The sequence below is a fragment of the Halyomorpha halys genome, unplaced genomic scaffold (genome assembly GCF_000696795.3).
Source record: "Halyomorpha halys isolate HHAL.00 unplaced genomic scaffold, Hhal_1.1 Scaffold436.1, whole genome shotgun sequence".
Lineage (NCBI taxonomy): Eukaryota > Metazoa > Arthropoda > Insecta > Hemiptera > Pentatomidae > Halyomorpha > Halyomorpha halys.
The window spans coordinates 415,163-422,635 of record NW_027107600.1 but is presented as its reverse complement, the minus strand read 5'-3'; the positions used below and the strand labels follow the sequence as shown (position 1 = coordinate 422,635).

Here is a 7,473-nt window from a genome sequence, read left to right as displayed (position 1 = left end):
ATCAGGTACACACTTAGTGTATTTAAAAAAAAAGTCTAATTCTAGGAAGCAATATATACGACTAAGGTGTGATAAAACAAAATATAGTGCCTAATTACTGTATTAATTCTAATAAATAATATTTGTGTAGTGGTAATCAGTCTTGACTATTTGATCTTAAACAGTTTGCTTGCAACATATAACATAGCGTGAATCTCTAACAATAAAACTTGGCTTAAAAATACTTTTAGCATTCTCATTTTTCACTATTATCATATCTAACAAAAAACCTAAAATCATTCTAGATATCGCAGAGCATAATATCCTATTTCATGAGTGTGTTTGATGCTTCAAAAATTTCTTTTATGAAGGCATTTTAGGAACAGGCTAGGGAATGACTGAAAATCACGTGACAGAGGTAAAAAGATGTAACCTAAAGATATTTTTTTTTAAGTTTACTATAAAAGAAACTGGTATCATAGAAAGTCATCATGTAAAGTCTCAACCTCAGCTTAGTGACAGGGTTAGGAAATGAGCATTGTATATTTTATAAATAAATAATAATGAATGATTAGAAGCTAAAGTGAGATGAAAATACGACAATATGACAATATGGCCTCAAGGAGGATAATAAAATAAAAATAAAATCATTCACATTTAGATAGATGATCATTCTTAAGGAACTCTATAACAGAAATAGCATCAAAACCGGAGAAGAACCCAAATGATAAAATAAGAATGAAAACGGTAAAATCTAATGTTAAAAAAAAAAAAAAAAAAAGAGAAAATAATTTACTGCCTAAATAATTTTCATATATTTCTCAAAAAAAAATTCAAGGAAAGAGTTTGTCAAAATCTCAGACAACATGACAATCTCATTATATAAAAATAATATTTGAATAAATTAAAGATCTTAATCGATAAATTATATTAAATTGATTACTTATTTGTTTTATCTATCACAACAATATTTCTGTTCATTATATTTTTTATACTTATATTCATATTTCTATCAATTGTTAAATATAATTAAATAATATTACTGAATAAGGAGATTTAAATTGAAGAATAAATTAGAATGATATCTCATCACATACATGAAAATCCATGGAATCCTTTTTCTTTATCTATTTCAGAAGAAGGACCAAGAGCAGCACCTATTAAAAAGTCGAAAATTGCTGCCACAATTATAACTAGCAGGAAATTTTGAGCCTGAAAAAATGTACGATATAAAATTTTTGTTTCAATTAATTATGATATTAAAAAAAAAAAAAAAGATTATTCAATATTCCATACATAATTTCTCAAAATATAAGCTTATGCGTTATAAATAAAAAATAATATATTTTTTTCAGTCAATCTTTTAATTCATATCAGGCTGAGACCCCTTCAAGATGCACCTCTTCTAAAAACTTCAGGAATACTGACACAGGGATTTAAAATGGAGTTAAACAGAAATTATACAGTAACATATGTAAAACATTGTACAGTATAAGTATCATAAAGTTTCACTGATATTGATTTATAAATGTGTTTAATAGTAGGTACTTATTTATTCAAAAACAGGTGTATGAATTTTTAATTGTTTCCTTAGAATTATAAGTAAAATAATATGCTTTAAATGAAATAAACTGCTTAATAAAATCATATCCTGACATATGCCTTATATACCCAGGGAACTGAGCTTAAAGATTTTTTTAATTTATCTCTCTTAAAAAAAAAAAAATAAAAAAAAAAGTAATTATGAGAGATAGTTGACCGTGGATGATAAATGAGGAGAAGATGGTTGGGGGTGCGGTCAATGAAACACAAATAAGTATGACTAACTTATTTTAATGTGCCGACGTTAAAAAAAAAAGTAGTAGTAGTTAGTATAGAAAATACAAATTAAAACAAATGTTTACTAAACCCTTATTTTTATTTTAATTAGTTATCATTTCTATTGCATAAACTTAACCTAATTTTTATTAATGATGTTTGCGTGTATTCATACAAAAACACTTCTACATTTATAAAAAAATGTATAAATATAATGTATATGTTTATATCATATATGTACTTATAAAATTTATTTATAATATCAAAAAACTTACTTTGGACTCCCACTCCATTCCGATTGCACAAATGATAACCATAACTAGAATCGCTACTATTCCTATTACCCTTACGTTGTTGACACCACCATCAATTATCTTTACACTGTATTCAGCTAAGAGATCATTGAGGGAGTTACAAAATCCAATTGTGTTCATTGATGCCGACACTGCATTGGCAAAAGCCAAGATGACACCAACAGATGCACCAAACTCAGGTCCCAGAGATCTTGAAATTATGTAATATACTCCACCTGTGAGAACAGATATCTAATAAATATGTAATAAATAACAATTAAAAAAGTAACAAAATTTCAGAATTCATTTTTAAAAATTAAGGAATCTTCCTGTAATCTACTACACGATTTTTTACATTTCTTACCTCCTAGGAAAGGAGAGTGGTCAATTTTTTGTATACAGTAAGATATAAATAAACAATAAAGATTTTTACACCAACAATTGATTAATAGACACATATAAAACAGATCAATTATCTAAAGAACTCAATTAGTATCTTTATCTATAAGTTAATAATTAATTAATTTAATTTTTATTAACCTCCTTTGACCTCCCCATTGGTAGATATCGCCGATAGGGAGAGCGTGGTGATAACACAGACAATTGCAGATATTGCAATGATGACCAACGACATGCCAACTCCTGCTTGTGCCACAACCCAGGCCAACCGCAAGAAAAGCATAACACCCCAAATGTTAAGTAAACATGGGATGAGGACTCCCTCGATCCATCCCAGTTTGATGCCTCCATGGCCGGCAGGGGTTCCTGGATCTGCGACTTTCTTATCTGTATCTTCCTCGCCATCTTCCTGCAACACACAGAACACAAATATAGCTTATAAAGAAATTTTTAATTAGCATTATTTATTAATTGCTTGTTTTTGTACATGTAATTATTTGTTAAGCATTTTTTAAATTCTTCTTAAATGTTGTATACAATATTATATTGATGTTATATAAATTGTGCTTATGCGTGAAACTACCATAGATTATTTAATTATAATTGAATTTAATCTTATAGCACTCCAATTAATAGATAAATTGAATTTATATTTTCTAAACAAAAAGTGGCCGAGTTAATAGAGAAAATGCATTTAATAAAATAAATACAAACAAAAATTTAAGAATAATAAAAAAAATTCAACTGAAATAGGAAAAAATATAAAAAACATATTTCTACTATTTTGGATATATTTAAATATATAACATATTTATTATATTTTTTTTAACGAGACAAAATGAAACTTAAGTAGGAAAAATATATAACAAAAAAAAATTTCTATTTACTTTGAAAATAAACAGTTATTCATTTAATCAACTGCCAGACCCCTTATGGAGGAAGAGCCACGATACTATCGTATAAAGAAAAACAAAAAACTACTTTGGATGCATTCAAGTATACTTCATTTATTTATTTAAATATTATAAGTTTTAAAAAAATGTCAAATTAAATTTAATAAGTATGCTGTGTCTGGCAAACCAAACAAATAATTGGAGAGCACATTTTTTATAATAGTGTTTCCATCTCTATTGATATTTATTTTTTTTAATTTGACCCTTAATATCTAATTTAACAGAAATTATAAATAGGAAAAAAATTTCAAATGAAATTTATTGATATAAATGTAACATTTTTAATTTTAAAACCTGATTGAGTAAAAAGTGACTGACAAGATAAAGGACCAAGACTAAAGGAAGTGTCCAAAAAAAAAATTAAATATTACAAAATTATTAATACTATTATTATTATTTATAGGCTTATTAATTATAGTTGAAAAAAGTTTAATTTGGGGAGAAAAAATGAAAAAAATGAGGAAAAACTGCAATTTTTTTTTTTTTTCTCAGTCTTCAATTATAATTTAAAATTTAAATAAGAAAAAACCCCAATAGCCCTTTTGTAGTTCTCATTAGTATACTAAAAATGTTCTTACAAAGGAACATGTATTAAAATAAAGAAGGAACTTAACTGAAGCAAGGTGCAAGATCTGGGAGATAAATTAACTGATAAATCTGTTTTATTTTCCGCTTCAAGAGGTTTAAGGAACACTTACTGCGGAGTAGTAATAGATAGATTGTGGTTTATCAACACAGGACTAAAAAAAGATTACCTCAACAACCCATCATTTTAACTCTTTCTGTCAACTAACATTTAGCAACTTGCTTGATATGTTACAAGTTTGTAGAAAGTAATATTTTGTAATTGTTGTGGAGAATATAAAATAATTAATAAAAAATAAAATAAAATTTTTGTACAAAAGTCAAAGTTGTTATGTACAACAATTCACAATCAGAATATTCTACTTCTTAGTACAAATGTAAGAAATAAGAGATATAGAAATATAACAATATTCATAACATAATATAATAGTATTTATAACCATTACGTGATAATTATGTATTGAATCATTTAATATAGTGATACAAAAATTGAAAAAATTAATTAATAGTTCAAAAAGATCAAGGAAATCCAAAATTATCATGAATACTTACAAAAATATTAGTCAAAGTACATATATTCAAAATTACTAACAGTAATCCATAGCAAATGTATGGTAATTTAGTTTGAAATATGATAATCATTTTGAACAAAGCAAAGAAAAACGTTATTTTCCAAGATAATGTTAATTTGTAATAATGTATTTTTTCCTTATAATTCTTAAAAAATCAAAATTAATAGAGATTGAATTAATTATTTTTATCTGTTATATTAATGATAATTATAAAAATAAAAATTTCATTGACGATTCCAAAACAGATTGATTTAATTCATAATAAATCCCTGCTTTGCACAAACAGTAGCACATCTTTAAAAAAAAAGTTTTTTATAATGTGTTTGAGGTGTTCCATAGATTGCACTTTAGGCTGGAGTAAATTTGTAACAACTCTAATAGCTTTAGGAGTCTGAAGGCCAACTTCAACAGCAATCTACAGTACTATCTTTGGAATACATCTAATTCTAAATCAAATCAATTTTTTTTTTTTTTTTTTTAAGATGTGCTACAATTCAAGCAAACCAGTAACATCTTTCAAGAGTATATATGTTATTAGATAATTGAACCTTTATGAGGTTAATTAAAACTGCAAAAACCGTCCAAATGGTCATCTTAAAAATAAAGAGTATCAGAAAGTAAAGCAGTATACAAGAGTATCATTCTTATAATACGTTACATTCACTTATAACGAGTCTTGGTCTATGTAGGACGATGTTACCATGAGATCATAACACCAAAAATGATAAGAATTTTCTCTTCCCGTCCCGCCCTCAATATCCCATGGTTGTAGGGTCCCTTATCTTATATTGAAAACATACATACTACTAGCGAATAGAGTAGTCTTTGAAAAAAAAATTATGTCCAACAATATTGTAAAAACAAAACAAAAAAATTAATTGTATATGTGTATATATAGTTGACCGTAAAAATTGATATATAGGAAGATGGTCAGGGTTGCGGTCAAAGGAGAAACAAAAATAGTTTACAACTATTTATTGTCCGACGTTTCGCCCCACTTTGTAGGGCTTCATCAGGGCTAAAAAGATACAAAATGATACAATGATAAGAATAAAAATACAAAGATAAGATACAATGATAAGAGTAAAAATAAGTAACAATGGCAAGAGTAAATTTTTTTTAAAAATACGTAAAATAAAGAATTAAAAAGTACAGGAGATGTACATAAAACAAAAACAATACGGGGAAGGAAAAAAAAAAAGAGTTAAATAAACGTCATGAAATAATAATTATAAATACCTAAGTAATATTGAAGATTCTTTATTATTACTTATTTATTTATAATTATTATTTCATGACGTTTATTTAATCTCTATTTTTTTATATCTTATCTTTGTATTTTTATTCTTATCATTGTATCATTTTGTATCTTTTTAGCCCCGATGAAGCCCTACAAAGTGGGGCGAAACGTCGGAAAATAAATAGTTGTAAACTATTTTTGTTTCTCCTTTGACCGCAACCCTGACCATCTTCCTATACATAAAAAAATAAATTGTTGCTTAAATGCCTCACAACAGCATCTTACAGCTTTAATATGTAACAAGAAGCGGTCCAATAACAAAGTCGTTTAAAAAGAACAAGAAACACGTCTAGTCAAGCTCGGTAAGCTAGGAATAAAGACCAACAAAGGAACTAGGTCTCGAAATAAACACAGATAAAACAAAATATATGGTTAGCAGCAGAAATGGGAGCAATTTCGGTGATATAGATATAGGATGAAATGCGTTTGAACAGGGAGATTGGTTTATGTATGTAGGTTCTACGGTAACTGGAAAAAAAAACAAATTTATGAGGAAATAAAAGCTAAGTTGGAGGCGGGAAATGCTAGTTATTTTTCAACTTCGAAATTGCTTAGCTCGCGGCTTTTGTTCAAAAGCTTAAAAATTAGAATTTACAAAACTACTATCCTTCCTACTGTTCTATATGAATGCAAACCATAACCTCTTACACTAAGGAAAGAACAGCACCTTAAGGTTTTTGAAAATAAAGTATTACGTAGAATATTCGGACCGAAAAAGGATGAGTTAACGGGAGAATTTAGAAGGTTACACAACACTGAATTGAAGAAACTGCAGCCGGCAGAGAGAGAGAGAGAGAGAGAGAGAGAGAAATACTTTATTTATTCATCTATGGTGCCTAAATATATTAGGTTGCTATCTCACACAGCATACTTATCAATCCGTAATCGGACATATATAAATTACACATACATGGTATAATCATAAAAAAAGAGATACAATAAACAATTTTTTTTCACCCCTACAGTTTCCTTTTACAATCCATTTCGGTCTGTACAACAAATACAAATTTTTCTTTCTCATTTCTGCTCCTCCAATTTCACCCTTTCACAATTATTCAATTCACCCGATCAACAAATTCGCTCTCCGGAATTCACACTCCTAGATCCTCTTCAGTGACCCGCTAAACAAATTCAATATTAGACGGTAATGTGAGATCAGACCATCATTCATAGTCACAGCAGTAGATCAGTCTACCAAGAACAAACAAATAGATACATTTTACGAGAATAAGACTAACACATAATTCAGATTTCACCATTGCAGTAAGGTTGTGGGACTTAGTAACGAACAGATCCCTAAAATGTTAATCAACACTGAAGAGACGGATAAATGTCCGAAAACGATTGTTGGTATCGGCATCGAACCTTCGGGCTCGCCAAGCCTTTATTATTTAATAAAGGGAATAAAGAAATTTAATATTTAAAAACATATATTGTTAAAGCGTTTCATTTCATTTATTGTTCTCTCCATCACGACGTTTATGTAAATCTTTGGTGGACCTCCGAGAAAAATATTTGAATTTTAAATTATTCAAACGAAGAACTTAACTGAAGCAAGGTGCAAGATCTGGGAG

General features: G+C 27.9%; 1 protein-coding gene across 1 annotated transcript in view; it reads right to left on the bottom strand.

Annotated features, from left to right (window-relative positions):
* NKCC (sodium potassium chloride cotransporter) overlaps positions 1-7,473 on the bottom strand; it is a gene marked incomplete in the record, with an annotated part of 126,193 nt that overhangs the window by 15,155 nt on the left and 103,565 nt on the right. The window contains 3 exon segments of the mRNA XM_067045987.1: positions 1,077-1,191; positions 2,073-2,326; positions 2,631-2,898. Coding sequence (XP_066902088.1) covers positions 1,077-1,191; positions 2,073-2,326; positions 2,631-2,898 — 637 coding nt within the window.